The sequence below is a fragment of the Frieseomelitta varia genome, unplaced genomic scaffold (genome assembly GCF_011392965.1).
Source record: "Frieseomelitta varia isolate USP_RPSP 00005682 unplaced genomic scaffold, Fvar_1.2 scaffold_338, whole genome shotgun sequence".
Classification (NCBI taxonomy): domain Eukaryota; kingdom Metazoa; phylum Arthropoda; class Insecta; order Hymenoptera; family Apidae; genus Frieseomelitta; species Frieseomelitta varia.
The window spans coordinates 224677-240177 of record NW_025110077.1 but is presented as its reverse complement, the minus strand read 5'-3'; the positions used below and the strand labels follow the sequence as shown (position 1 = coordinate 240177).

The following is a 15501-nucleotide window of genomic DNA, read 5'->3' as shown; positions in this document are numbered from 1 at the left end:
GGCAACATGTAGTATCTTCGAGAAGAAAAGTTTCTAGTGACCTTAGAATAAAACGAACGAGACATTGTGAAAGTAGAGGCTTCAAAATAAGCGCAAATTATAATTATAATTAATTAAATTATTGTTCTATAATTGTACATGTATGTACAACTGTAATTATAATTAATGTTGTATATTATAATTAATTAAATTATTGTACGATATCTTTTCACAAAATGATAACAGTTTCAATACCTAATTGTCCGAATTATCAACGACGAATTTAAAAAGAAATTAACAGTCGCAATCGTATCGGTAATGTATCGGTAAATATCGGGCTTTCAATAAAGTTGCATCAAGTGTCAGTTATTTATGTACAGTAGCACGCGTTGCAAAGTGATTGACGATTCATCCTTGTAAATGATGCGATCGATCCGCGAGGCTGGATCACACAGCTCGAAATAACAAAGACAAAGAGAAACGGGCAAGGATGGCCGCGTTAAGTGGAAAGAATAATTCGCGCCGGGCCTCGGGATTATCTGATACGTATCGCGAGACAGATAGCGCGAGAAACGCAATTTAGAAATGCAAATCTAAATTGGAAAATTATGCAAACGCGTAGGGGAAGAGGAGTCACGAAACTGTCGTGGACGTAAAACACGAACGGAACGTAACGGCGTGAATTAATCCGTCGATGGAAAGTGAAACTATCGTCGCGCGTGATCGCGAGTTTATTAGATTAGCCGGGAAAATTGTGAACATCGTGTCAGTAATAAGATACCTAGTTAGAGGTATCGCGTGCCAGCTTTAATAATTCAGCGAACAGAAACGCTTTCGATAACATCACTCGCCGGCAAGTGGTAACCGCTTGTCTAACCGAATAGGTGACGTCAACACCGGGGATTAAGCGGTAACTAATGCGAAAGATTAAAGAAGACGCATTAGGGGGGACGGAGGTGCCCCGAGACAGGAAATCGCCCGCTCCGTGGACGCGGTGCAGAGACGATCGAAAGTGGTTTTCGCAGGAGGGGGGGGGGGGGGAATTAGTGTATAATATTAGTCCCGATAAATGCCTGACAATAATTCATTAGCATGACCGCGGCGAAACGAAAGCGAAAACCTGTCGTTCCACTTTTTCTATCTCCTTCCTGCCGGAACTTTTCGTTTGAATTGCTCGTTCGGCGTATGGCAGGAGGATCCTCCTCACTGCGGAAGTGATTCTTTTCCAACAAGTGAGTCAACTCTTTTCTTCCGTCTCCTGCCTTTCCTCCTTTGGCTCTCTTTGGCTCTCTCGTTGCCGGCTCGGCGAGTCGCAGAAACCATGCAATGCCTCTTTAAGGTGGCAACAGTGTTGGCGGGAAAGTTATTCCACCGGCTGCCAGTAAATCATTCTTCGCGGACTCCTGCTTTATTATCCGCTGTCTCTCTCGGCCTCCCTCTTCCCCTCCGCCCACCGCGATGGAAATCCTCTCTCTTTCTCAGCTGGAATCTCTCTGTAATACCCGGCCATGGTAGGTAGGCATGCCTCGCCGGCGGTCGTTCGTCTCGTCGGAAAACCCGCGAAAACGATACGACTCGCGAAGCGGACTCGCCACGCTTAATTACGTCCGCGACTGTTTACTGTTAAAAATGGCGAAGGGAGCCGATTGGTAGCGACGGGAGTCTGGCCGAGTCGGGCTAACGTAACGAAGTAATCGATCATCGTGGACGCAATCGCAATCGGATCTCGCTGATTCCACGTTCTCGTCGTTCCACCGCCGGGACGATTTCACCGCGGGTGAAACACTCGCGGATCACCCGGCTAGATGGCCGGTGCGATATCTCGAACGCGAGAAGAAACTTTAAACTGTCATTAAAGCAGCTCCGGCTGGGTTAAAGGGTTCATTACCGTCCCCGAGGCACGCCGTCTCCCTGTTTCTTCTGCGTCGAGTCCTCCGACACGCGATTGGCACACACCGCGGCCACCGTCCTGAAAATTACGTTCCGCGTTGATAAATTTACGAGTTTTCTTTGCTCGTCTCGTCGCGCAAACGACGTCGCGATGCCAATTATCTGTCTGACGATCGACCCGACGTACGTACGTAATCGCTCACACGGTTCACTTCCGATACTTCGCGTCGTTGTGCAAAATTAAACGATGGTCTTTTTAACATATGTTTCGATCTATTTGATCTCCGCGCTCCGAGCAATGGCTTGTCCATTGAGAGAGAGTGATCTATGCGTGATCTAGGATAGGTCTGCGCTCGAATTGGGAGCCCTGTCGTAGAAACCACAGAATAATACTTGGCGTTCGAACTGCAAGCATTCTGTTTGCGTCTAGCGTTTCGTGTCGTTGAACAGACACAATGTCGTCGAAGTATTATCCCATATGACTGTAAATGTAGCTTTGCGCTCGACTTGCGAGAATTGGAAAGCGTTGATTTCGAAAGACGCGTTGACAGCGTTGCTGTTCGTTGAAAGATACACCGGCGTTACGAAATATCGCAACCCGTAATCCATTGAGGGTGAAAGATGGCGATACGTTCTCGCACAAGCAACGAGCGTCTTGGAAGCACACAGGCGCGTCTATCACCGCCTCCACGTGCGTTGTTACATGCAACAACGTCCACCGAAACTTCCTCGGTGAGGAAGAAGCGAACGGACCACTCGCGAATTAGTCACCGTGTTTATTATGATTGCAAATGGGCCATCCCCGTAACGGATTCACCGCGGATAATTCTTTTAATTCTTCTAATCTATAATTCTCTCCTCATATGAAAATTACATTGTCAATTGAAAATTATACATTTGCATGCGTGCATATTGAAAATTCTGTTTTATACATGTCGCTTTCGTATACATGCTGCCACATTGCGAAATTATTAAATGAATTATTCGCGACGATTACTAGTTCTCAGATGTTTTAATTAATGAATAATCTTTTTCCTTCTGTAAAGTTGTAGTCAACTTTAATCGAATATTTTCTATTGTTTTTTTCATGGATTTTTGAAATGCCATTGAAGTATTAATTTAGAGTTAAGATATTTATTTGAACGACTCTTGATATGTAAAAATAGTGAAAAGGAGGAGAAATAATTTAATAATTTAATGTACAATAAATTACTGATAAATGTTCTCTGTTCTGATAATATAACATGAAATTTTGAAGATAGCTACATTTTGCACAGAAACAGTGTTTCGGTGAAGTTTCCAAAAAATATTTGAAAATAAAAGCCGAACGATAGTGTCTCAAGATTGTCAGAAATATTGAGCCCTCCTTTTCTAGATAATTACCACAAAAATTGTCTGCTATATGTTACAAAAGACTCGCTGGTAAATAAATGGAATTAAATCCGCACAGTTACAAAATTTTTATCGACAGATAATTTGTCGACGCTCGCAACTGTATATACGTGTATGTAATTGATCACTGCGATGCAACTGTATATGCGTGTTTGTCGTGCGATTCGAGTAATTTGAATATGTCGATCGTTTACAGGTACAGGCGACGGATCCGGATTGCGGCGTGAACGCAATGGTAAATTACACGCTAGCCGCGGGAAGAATGGAAAGCGAACAGCTGATGGTACGCAGCGATACCGGAGACATTTGCGTCAGAACACCGTTGGACAGAGAAACAGCTCCCTATCTGGAGATTCCCGTCATCGCTACCGATAGAGGTACGTACAACTCGCCAGACTTCTCAGGATTACGTTTTGTATTTTAGCTTCATACTTGGAGATACATTTTACTTTATGTTTAGTATTATATCTCTTCCATACATTTCACGCATGGAAGTATCCTTCCATTCGTTTGTATCTTTTTACAAATTTCTTACCGATAAGGCATGGTGATTAATTAATTTTGTTTGTTTCAAAGTAGTTTGTTTTAAAATTAGCGCGTTAGCGGCGATGATCTTTTAAAAGCAAATAGCTGCTCAATTCTTTGTCGTTTACGACCGAACCAGTAAAAATTTGGGAAATCCCTAATTCACTTTATCTCCTGAAAAAAAAACTTGATAAAAGAACTGTATTTAACTGTAATCACATAATTTAGAGAAATATACGCAAAGGAAGAGAAAGTACGCAGAACGTTGTTGAAAAAATTGAATTGCATTGCAAACACATTTGTCATAATTAGTGTGATGGATTACAATTTGAGAGAAAAAGGCTATTAATTATTATAGGAATCTCAGTTGACGCGTGACGTTGCTCGAGCGTGACTAATCCAAGCTGCGATAGCATTGCGTCGCAATTGCGACTGAAAATCGAAATAGGCGTGTCAATATTCTGTGAAGTTGCTATGCAAAAATTGGCGTTGCATTGTAGGTATATTGATTCTATAGCAAGGAGCGTATGAACTAGAATAATTGCAGTCAGGACTTATAAAAAAAATTTAAAAATGCAACCAATGTATATAAAATATTTCAAATACAACGTTTCTTAGAATACTCAGTGTGTAAATTTTCCAAATCGTATATTAATGATGATTTCGATTATTGAACGTTCGTTTTGTGATCAAACCGAATAACGCAACTCACGGGTAAATTAAAGTTAAGTATATCCTTAGGGCATCGTCGAGACGTAAATTTTTGTTTGCAAGAGCATCAAACATGTCACTAATAAAGAAACAAAAGAAGAACTGAAAAGTAGCGAAGCACCACAGTAACGTTCGCCTGACTCGTCGATCGATTAACAGTGGCGTTTCGTAACGAATCTTCCGTGACCAGAATAGGAAGAACCGCGCGAACAATGCGTTTCCCCGTGGCCTTATCGCGGCCACGTGGTGGAGAGGTGCAACGCGGAGACGAGAGCGAAAGAAGAAACGGCAGCAGACGGAAACGGGAACGAAGAAGAAAGGGCAACCAGCGCGGCGACACGCGGTGGAAACGTGGCATCAGAAGGGAAAAGAAACAGCCACGGGAGCCGTGCACGCTGGTGAAACGGGGGGGAAGAGCGAGCCTATCGCCGTCCCAAGATCTAGCAGCTCTGTAATGGGGTGTATGATTTATGTCGCCGGTGTATGGTGTGCCCATTTTCAACAACCTCCTTCCAGCTTGCCCTTACGAGAGAGGACAATGACTGAAGTCCATTGATCCGTCGGGAGGTCGACATTGACCTTTCAACAGGTAGCAGATTCTTGGACGATTTGCGAGCAGCGGCGTTTAACCGCTTCCCTGGCAACTGATTGCGGACCGTAACGAATGACCGAATCAGTATACAATAATTCGTCGCTTTATCTTTGAGCACGTCGTTTGAGCGTGACGTCACTGGATAGAAATTAGATTGAGAAGTTTACAAATTTACTATTTGTTTTGCCTGGGTTGTACGTAGATATACTTGAAACTGAGAATATATTGCAACTTTGGGACAAAAAGTTCTCGACTTGCGTGGCACGTCATTGCACGTCGGTGAACGTGTGGCGGAAGCGGAGGATAAAGATAGGGGGCGAAAGAAGCAATGGATGGCGAAGGAGACATTGGAACTAAAGTCGAATTAGTAGGAAAATTAGTATGGAACAGAGAAAAGTAAAATAGAGATGTGAGTGCGCGAACTACGAGAAAGGGAAGAAAGTATAGATACGAAGAAGTAGTGGAAGCTACGAAGAGAGAGTTCTATTGTAACAGATTAACGTGAGGTTAAAGGATGTCGAATTAATTATATTAATAGGAAAGTTAGAGAGCAAAGAGGAGACGGAGTGAAAAGAAGAACACGGACACGAATCGTACGCGAAATAATAGAAGCAGAAGAGGTTCCTATCGTAATAAAGTAGCAGATGGCTGAATGTCGAACGAATAAGAAAATTAGAGAGCAAACAAAAGGAAGAACATGGACTGTGAGGACAAAAGGAATAGACCATTGTAATGGAGTGATAAAGAGCGAAACAATCGAGAAAAGTCGAGCCGAGAGGAAAATTGGAGAGCAATAAAAGAAAGGACATGGAATCGCGCGTAACCAAGGGAAAGAGATAAGAATAATAGAAGCAAAAGGGATTCCTATAGAGTAATAGAATAGTAGATGTCTGAAATAATAGGAAAAAGTCGAATTAATAATAAAATTAGAGAGAAAGCAAAGAAAAGGTGGAAGGTGGAAGAGAAGAAAGAACATAGATATGAATCGTGTGTGAATAAAGTGAGGAGGAAGGATAGATAGAAAGAGTGGGGGCAAAGGGGAGCTTATATCGCTAGCTGCATACAGTTTTGCAAACAAGAGAGATCTCGTCCATAATTGTCGCTCGTTATCGATACGATTGTTCGGCGTGCTACCAGACTCACCGACACCATCGCTGCAATAGTATCGCTCGGATATGACGGGAGAGGCCAAGCTTTGCCTGATTTATATCACCTGCTGACCGCGTATTCCACGCGATCGCGGGACGCGAAATCAACCCGCGAGAGCCTGATCGCACGTAGCAGCTCAAGTTGCGCAAGAGCTTGCTAATCGCGGTTGCTTTGAAATGATTTACGTATTAGGTGTGACGTTAAGAAAAGAAAAAAGAAAAAAAAAAAAATAAAGCGAGATTGACTAGTGGGAGAAGAAAGAAATAAACAACGTCTTTGATAGTATGTTCATCAACAGAAGATGTTTGATGAGTTTTTGTTTTACAATTAGTTGGAAATCTCAGTTTTAACTTGATCGCTTCGTTCGGTACAAGTAGATATACGTATTTTTAACCATCGAGTGCGACACTGTAGACTCAAAGAGGGCAGCATGATTCCCTTCTACCTACCAAATTGTAAAAATAAACAAACAAGATTTTCATAATCGCAACATTTTTACAATGATAATTCAAAAATCGCGTTTTCTGAGTTGAATCACTTTATTAGGGGTGTGCGAGAACCAGATGGTCGGGACGAATCGGGAAGAGCTCGAGTCGGGTCGGCTCGTACCGTTTCTCGAAATACTCTACAATACAACTGCTGTATAGCAGTCTACAAAATATGTAAATACACAGTTTAATTTCTTCTGTTAATGAAATTATTGGAAACACGGATTCTAAGAATCGTGTGACCTGATGTATACAAACGTGTGACTGCGTGCTCAGTACGTGAATATTATGTACGCCATTGATCAGTATCGCTGAGACATTCGGGACGTTCAGACGTATATTTCAAAATCTGTGTGAATTTAATAAAGATTAAAAATTTTTTAAAAAAATGTCGAGTGATAGTGAGAGTGAAGTTGTGGTAGCAGGAAGTAGTGCAGAAGATATCGTGCAAAGGAAGAAGGTAAAGAGAAGCTCTGTTTGGGAACATTTTCACGAAAAAGATGATACAAAGGCGGAATGCATACATTGTCACCATGAATTTAAAACTAAGTATGCAAATACTACTGGTTTATTACGCCATTTGAAGCATATGCATCCAAACATAAGTACATGTACTAGAAAAGTAACTGAATCGATATAAAATTTGTCGCATGTACAAAATGATACGTGAAAGATTGTTAAACCAAAAGATATGACAGGAGGAATTGCTTGAATGATGGTTCTAGATCTGCGACCTTTCGATACAGTTGAAGGCGTGGACTTTAACGAATTATTCAAGCTTGTTCCTTTCCCAAACTTTTTTGGGAATCCCGATTCTTTCGAGAATTTCGAAATTTTCGGGTACGAATATTTCGCATTTTCTACACTCTATGTATATTAAGAGCACAGATTCTTAATTCCTCAATACACGCGTACTTTAACAAAATTGTGATCCAAAATTGTGATCTCTGCGAAGTATGCGCCTGTGCATTGATTTGAAAGTAAATTACTTCGAAGACGATCGATAGCTGATTTCCTATATTCGTATAATAGAAGTTGCGAGCACAGTCCTGTTCTTATGCCGGATCTCGTATATACACGTCTGTAATCACTCGTTCGAGATCCATCGTGCCCCAAGAAGGTACAATCGTCGATAACTATCGTTGGAAATGGGAATGATAATCGAAACGCAGCGGATTGTTGCGTTAATGACGTCGGATAACGGCGGAGCTACACCGATAATTACCACTTGCGTAGTCCAGCTTTGAATCGTTCCAGAGATCCGCGAATAATGCCTGTGCGCGTACACTTTCTCGTGTATGCGAGTTACTTTGTTCGACCCTTTTGTAGGAGCATTCGACATCATCATGGCTAGATTAAGTGCACAGTACCTAATACCTATTAGGTACTTATTGGACAAATTTAAAAACCAACTCTACCACGAACGAGGTTCTATTGTAAAAAGCAGCAACCGCGCCGGCGCGTCAGGTATTTTTACGATTTTCCCAAAAGTCGTTCTTCTCCTCGTGACGTTCTTTTTTGTTTCTCTCTCTCTCCCTCTCTCGTTTGTTTAAAACGGGAGTCAGGATGCGTGCGATTCATCTCTGAACAATACGACGAACGACCGGATAACATCTTAAGATTCGGGTTCCATGCATCGCGATCTTGACGAAAGAGTTTGCCGGGCTCGATGTTATCTGACTTTCTGGAAATTGTGCATTACGTGGTGTACATGCGAAACGCGCGTTTGCGCATCTTGATGCACGTCCTACGATCAACACGGACAGAAATGCAAAGAGAGGCGAGGCCACGGTCGCAAAAACTCTCCCCGAAAGCCGGAACAACACCGCCGGTGACTTTATTGACACCGCCGTCATAAATCTTCGTCCCCTTAACTCCCACCGAAGATCCGTCGTCATCTTGGTTTCTCTGTTTCCGCGTTTCGCGTTATGACAGCTCGAACGATCTCGCGCTTTTTCCGCTTGCCCCAATAAGGTGCAAAGGGTTTCAAAAAAAGAAGAAAGAAGAAAAAAGAATCGATCCAAAAGCCATAGTCATAAAAAGTCAAACGAGTTGGGAGATTAAAAAACAATTCTAGCCTATTGGAAAATAATACCAAGGTTGGTTGTTGAGATGCAGTGATAGCGAGAGAAGTAATAAAGAGTGAAGAAATAATACCGACAATGAGTAGGATGTTATTATACACATAAAAATATAAATTTTAGTGGGGAAGCTTTTTAAAATTTACATTGATAATAATTGATAATTGGATTAATAATGTACGTTATCATCTGATGGAATTTAAATATACCATTCTATATGATAAAAGTAGGAACAGAATGTAGCTTGTATACGATAAAAGGGAATTTGAAGATTATTTTTTTTGTGTCGTTATATCGATGCCGAGGAATCTCCGACACTTTGAATTTGCATGTTCAATGTATAATTCGTACATTTAAATTCGAATCACTTCGAACACTATTGGAAGATCTTGATCCCCCTTAAATCCAAATATTGTGGGTCTCGATCGTCTTGGATATTTCCAGAATATTGAAAGTTGAGATAAGATTACATAATTATTCGGTATTTTTACAAGCTTTCCGATTACTTCAATTCATATAGTACTATCATATAAGATACAAGATACGAACGAAAGTTTAAACCTTCGAGTTGTGGACCAATGACATTCAAGACTTCGAAGCCGATGTTCAAGAGTTTTAACCTTCGAACAGATTCGAAGTGTTTCAAATCTCATCGTTGAATATACAGATGAATAACCAGTTATTCTTTCTCGTAGATAAAACAAGCAGCACGGCACTCAATCCTTACTTGATCCATGATGCAAATTCATCATGACGAAATCGTTTCGAACACATGTTTCTCGGACTATTTTTTTTTAAAGTAAAACTCTCTCACGTTTCATCTCAAACGACTCGAAAAAATGTAAAACCGTTCGTCTCGATCGTGTTCCTGTTTTCTTTTTACGTGTTCCGCTCCACCTCGCGCCGAAACCGACTGAATCTCTCACTTTTCGTTGCTGATCGTATAAGACGATTACGCGGATCGGCCGGGCGACTCGGTTGAGCACCGCTGGCCAAGCATCGGCCGCATAAATCTTGCGGAGGCTGCGTATCCTCCGCCGCACGAAAAGGACTCGTCGTCGGACGATCGACCGCGTGAAATTAAAAGGATCGGTCTGAGACGACGGAGAGACGACGAGGTATCGGAATACGCGTTAGAGTGTCGTTGACCTACGTCCAGGAAGCAGACTTTCCCCCTCACGACGCGCAGCCATTCGCTTCTGGATTCACTCGGTTTTATTCGATCGTTAATTTGATCGATCAGCGGGCTTCGGACGCGCGATGTTCGAATGCCGGAGGACCGTTCCGACCGGGTGGAAGGCGGAAAGAGCGAAACGCGAGACGAGAGGGAGAGGAGGGGGAGGGGGGAGGAGTCGGATAGAGAAATTAGGGGTGCATTTCTCTGCCGGCGAGGGAATTCGCGTGGCCCTGAAGATCGGCATCTCGATACCTCGAACTTGTGCAGAAGATGCCACGCGGTGCGGCTGAGAGAGAAAGAGAGAGAGAAAGAGAGAGTTCCTTTCGGTCTTCGGTTTCGAAGCGAAGGAGTGGAAAAGGACGGGAAAGAATGGAAAAGGATGGGAAGGAAGAGGCGGCGGCGAAGGAAGAGGGACGGACGCGAAGAGCACGAAGAACGAAGGGGGACCCGGGGCCCTTGACGCATGACTCCAATGACACTCGTACCTATAAATCTCGCCGCGCTCCGAGCTCCGCACGGCCGAGTCCATATATTACTATGAGTTACGGGTGTAAACCGTTTAAACATCGGATTACCCGTTTTACATACTGTCTTTAATATTAACACTTGCGCCGGGCTTCGCCTAAATCAGCCTGGCCGAACCAGCAGCCAGCGTTCGCGAGTTCGCGCCTCGTCCGCGCCGATTAATTAATTTTCTAGTCGCGTCGCGACTCAGCGTGGCAGCGTGGCAGCGTGGCACGGTCGTCGTAGTAGCGGCGAAGGCAAGAGAAGGATCGGCCGTACGCGATTAGGCTCCGACGAATAACGTGATTTACGGATTGCGATCGAGGGAGAGCGTTTATTAGTTATTACTTTCCGTCAGACCGTATATCACTCCCATACGGCGAGGAGGCGATACTTTAACGGGCGAGAGCGAATTATCAGAGCCGGCAACCGATTTTCTTCCCCCGTTTCTTTTTGATCTTGTTTCTCGACTACGGAACAACACAGAGCGAGACGCGGTTGCGGCTGCAAGACCCGGGCAGCGCGTAAACCCGGCACATTGATCGATCGGTTCTTTCGTATAATTGCTCGAAAAACAGAACAACCAGAGGTGGCGAAGAGCGTGGATAGTGCCGTTTGAGCACCCCGAGAAATTCCTTTCGTTTGAAATATTGTCGCGAACGCGTTGCCCTGCGCCGAGGGTAAGAACCCCCCGCCCCCCACGACACGCGTGCACGCACGTTTCTTCGAATAACGCGAGACGGAGTGAGAAGAGCAGAGGCTAACGCTGAGAGGGGAAAAGACAGGAAGAACGAAGATCGTCGGAGAAGTAAGCGAAACGGAAAAACGGATGGGATGAACTTCGAAGTACGCGAAGGAGGAAAAGAGAACACCGAACCGAAGAGAGAGAGAAAGAGAGATAGGAAGAAGAAGTAGGTAGGAAGAAAGAAGGTAGGAGGCTGATTGGCTCCAAAAAAAAAAAAAAGGCAATGGTACGGGGCGCTTGTGTGATTTATGTCGACCGGCTCCAAACGTCCACGTAGATTCGTTCTCTACGCCGGCTAATACCTCGACATTATTTGCCCCGATAAGAGGATTTCACAGGAGGCTGAAATAAACATAATCGCTGGGGCTCGTACCTCTGGTCTCCGCGCGTGACAAGTTCTATATACAGTGTCTCCCAACTTTTTTGCCCGTCGTCCTTTCTAGTTCGTGATATCTAGATATCGAGTACAAGTATTGTTTAACTGACGTGAGCAAGATGAGAGAAACTTGAAGAGAAATTACTCGAGATAATGAAATACTGTGTAAAGTACGCGAAGATAGGATCCATGAGTCCTATGAGTTTATAAAAAAAGAAAATGGTAACAGCAGAGAAAATAATAAAGAAAGAAAGATATTATATGTAAAAATATTTCTTACTACATCGCGTAACTGATCGAAAAATACTCTCAGACATGATGTAACCTTGACTTCCAAAAATTATACTATAATTACAACAACACTGGTGTAATAGTATATAGTGTAATTATACTATAATAGTATAATTATAGTTATATATACTAGTATAATTATAGTTATATATACTAGTATAATTATAATTATAGTTATATATACTAGTATATATTAGTATAGTTATAATTACTAATATAATTGTAGTTATATATACTAGTATAGTTATAATTACTTTTTACTAGTAATAGTATATACTTATAATTATACTAGTAATTATAATTACTTTTTACTAGTAATAGTATATACTTATAATTGTACTAGTAATAGTATATACTTATAATTATACTAGTAATAGTATATATATATATAACTATAATTATACTAGTAATTATAATAGTATAATTATATTATAATTACAACAACACTGTAATAGTATATAATACAACAGTAGTGTAATATTATAATATTAAGTTCTATTTCAAACCAAATGCGTGTTGTCTAACTTTGATTACTCGCACTGTTGCAGGTGGTCTCAGTACCGTAGCTATCGTACGTGTGCAAGTGACGGACGTCAACGACAATCGTCCGATCTTCGAGCCAAGAAAGTACAACGTCACTCTGAGGAGCGACAGTCCGATACAAGGGCCGATTCTGAGGCTGGTGGCCACGGACATGGACGCGGGACTTTTCGGTCAGGTCGCGTACCGCATCACCAGCGGGAACGAAGCTGGTGTTTTTCACATCGATCGGAACACCGGTGAACTTCAAGTCGGCAGGCCGAATTTGCTCCCGAGGTCGCCGCTGCATCAGTTGAACGTGACGGCGACGGACGCGGCTGGCCTGAAGAGCACGTTCGACGCTGAAGTCCGGATCAGCACGTCCTCGCCTGGCCACAGAATCGCCAGCTGTGAGAAACCACGCTACACCATCACCGTGAAGGAGACCGTCTCTCAGAACAGCATCGTCGGTGGCGTGAAAGACGGATCTTCGTCCTCCTCGTCGTCGGGTAAGTCGAATAACTCGTGGACTACTTGTCAACTACATACCTCGGATTGACTCGTTCTCCAATTTCACGCGAGGTGTTGTTCGTCCTGTTGTACGATCAATCGTTTCCTTTTTCTTTCTGCAACTGTATTCGAACTTGAGTCTGATTTTTCCTGAACGAAGAACTCCTCTGCAATTATTACTGAACACAGTACTCTCTTATGGTAATATAAGTAATAATTTAAGATAATATAAAATTAAATAATATTTATAATATAAATAATTAATATTTATAATATTTATAATATTAATATAAATAATATTTATAATATAATTAAATAATAGTTATAATATAAAAATTAAATAATAATAATTTGAAAATTATAATACAAGTAATTTTAGAAATGTGAATGTAAATAAATGTAAATCGGTGCTTCTTTCTTCTTCATTCCGCGAAGTCGTTCAATTAAAAACTTAACACCTTATCATACAGTCATAGCCAGTTGGTTGCATCAATTGAGAGAAATAATGTTTTGAAAAAATGAACAGGTGATACGAAACGATCTGAATTTGGAGTAGAATGATCAGATCAATTAGAATTTCGTAGATGTCACTCGTTACACAAATATTCATGCGACTGAATGCAAAGTCGACAAACCGATTTTGTCTATTGACCAATGTCATTATGCTTCGAGTGACTGTTTCACGGTCGCTCGATAACTGACTCTTCAATATTTACACGATCAACTATAGTTGAAGGCGGCCAAGGTTCGACTAAAAACAGACGGCTACGTTTAGTCGAGAACGATCACAGATCGCTTCAACAACTTGGTCGACACTGTGTTTGCACGGACGATCGAGAGTCAACTAACGGCTCGGTCGTCCGTCCGAAAATTATTTGCCTAATGCAAACGAGGCTTTAACAGTCGATCGTTCGTGTGAACCTTTGCGTGGTCCACCCGGCGAAAAACCATCGATTTCCAGCGACGAAGCTCGGCGCAAAGCGCGTCGCGTACAAGGCTTAATCGACGGGCGGTTTCAGAAGCGAGGTACATGCACACGGTGAATCGTTGCTCGGTGGCGAATGCATCGGAAACGTATTCCACGCGCGGCGTTACCGCGTTAGCATAGTCGCGTCACGAGAAAACGGCGGCGACGTAGCGAACGCCCACGTGTTGGTACGTACGTGCAAACACGGCGAGCCAAGCCGCATAAGAGCAGGTAGAACCCGTGCCGACTATCCCGTGTCCTTCCTTCTCCTGCCGACAACGCGTAAATCATACGGGAGAATCTATTGCGCGATAACTGCCTTCCCGACCGAATAAAACACCCCGTAGAATTTCGCGGTGTTTGTCGCGACGCGAGTAGACGAAAGACGATAGAGGAAGAGTGATGAACGGGGGAAGGTAGGGTCGATGGAAAGGCGGAAGGTTAGAGGAAGAGTGGAGGAGAAGAAGAGGACGCGAGTAGGGGGTAGTAAGGTCGCGGACGGACGGGTGAGTTGGGTGGCGCGGGACGCGATTCTCGATGGGGTTTAGGAGCGCGAAGGAGGCGAAAGGAGAGGAAAGGCAAAGGCGGGAGAGGTACGTATCCGTGTTTCCACACTGGTGGTACATCCGATGCAAGATACGGCGCGTCACGACCTGCGCTCGCCGCGCCATATACCCGATCCACCGTGTAAAGTGTCCCGTGGCGTATCGACCGGCACGGTTTCCTACGTTATAGGCCCGAGAACGGTGAATAGTTTACACGATGGTGCCTTACCGGTGGTCGTATTGTTCGGCTGCCATGGCCCGCATATGCAGCCTGTTGCATATCAATGCGCGAACCTCGAGCGAGCCCCCCACCACCCTCGTCGAGCGACGTGCCCGTGGCCACGTTCTCTTTTTCTTCCCCTGCCTCTCTCCTACTTCGCCTTCGTTTCGATCTCTTCTTTCGCCAAGTCGATCTCGCGTTTCGTCCACTCTCTTTCTCTCTTTCTTTTGGCGCGCGCGCGCGCGCGCGCGATCGAGACAGAGAAACAAGAAAGAAGGCTGGCCCATCGAGCCATGAGACACGCTATCGGAGGTGGAGAGGTATTTCGAACCCGATGAACGCACCGACTCGCGAATCTTGTCTTGCGAAAAGATCTGCGGAAAAGGCGCGACGCGAGAGCGATCTCTCGGGATCGTTCGAGGTTCGACTCCGAGGCTGATTTGCCCTATCGATCCGATCGATCCGTGGCGATTTCGGTGCGCGGCTTCCGATCGGCCACGCGTCCGAACCGAGAACCTGTTCGCACGGAAGATCGAGGTCTGGCACTCGAGGCCCACAATATTTGACACACGGCAGCCAATCAGATTATCAGATTAAAGTCGGACGGGCCGACGCTCGGGCCGATCGGGTCGAGACACAGGTGCAGAGATTCGTCCCGCAACAGTGGATCTCGCTTCCTTCCTTTTTCACGTTCTTTCGCGTTGTCATTGTTGTCCGTGCTTGTGCGAAAAAAACGCGGTGGAGCTCGTAGACCGGAGCGCCGGTGATTTTCGTTTCATTGTCGAACGCTTGGCGCACGCATTTGCATAATTATTGCACGGTGACGGTTCAAACACTAAA

General features: G+C 43.7%; 1 protein-coding gene across 2 annotated transcripts in view; it reads left to right on the top strand.

Annotated features, from left to right (window-relative positions):
- The window catches only part of LOC122530312 (protein dachsous), a 281900-nt gene that overhangs the window by 223008 nt on the left and 43391 nt on the right, over positions 1–15501 (top strand). For both annotated transcript variants that reach the window (XM_043657148.1, XM_043657149.1), the window contains exons 2-3: positions 3458–3638; positions 12449–12928. In XM_043657148.1, coding sequence (XP_043513083.1) covers positions 3458–3638; positions 12449–12928 — 661 coding nt within the window. The remainder of the gene's footprint in view (positions 1–3457; positions 3639–12448; positions 12929–15501) is intronic.